A 324-nucleotide genomic window follows, 5' to 3' on the forward strand; every position below is an offset into this window, starting at 1 on the left:
TTTTTGAGCAGAACCTGGGCTCCCCTCTGAGGCGCCACTACTCCAACTTGCAGTCGCTCTACTACGGGGGGCTGGTCAACTCTGCTCTGGTGGTTCGGTCCATTGCGACCATGGGCAACCATGACTACGTGTGGGACTTCATCTTCTACCAGAACGGGGCCATCGAAGGCAAGGTCCAGGCCACGGGGTACGCGAGCTCATCCTTTCTCCACGGGGATGGTCTGAGATACGGCAATAGGGTTTGGGAGCACACGCTGGGTACGATACACACCCATTCCATCAACTATAAAGTGGACTTGGATGTGGGAGGTAGGTCTGGGTCTT

General features: G+C 56.2%; 1 protein-coding gene across 1 annotated transcript; it reads left to right on the top strand.

The window, feature by feature from the left end:
- Positions 1-8: 8 nt before the first annotated feature.
- LOC109279760 (primary amine oxidase, liver isozyme-like) lies at positions 9-309 on the top strand (the record flags this gene model as incomplete). The annotated part of the gene is made up of 1 exon (XM_019474629.1): positions 9-309. A coding segment is annotated over one exon (301 nt), but the record flags the coding sequence as incomplete, so codon positions are not given.
- Between the last annotated feature and the right edge of the window lie 15 nt (positions 310-324).

Source organism: Aptenodytes forsteri, unplaced genomic scaffold (assembly GCF_000699145.1).
Source record: "Aptenodytes forsteri isolate BGI_AS27 unplaced genomic scaffold, ASM69914v1 C12861844, whole genome shotgun sequence".
In the NCBI taxonomy this organism is placed as follows: Eukaryota; Metazoa; Chordata; class Aves; order Sphenisciformes; family Spheniscidae; genus Aptenodytes; species Aptenodytes forsteri.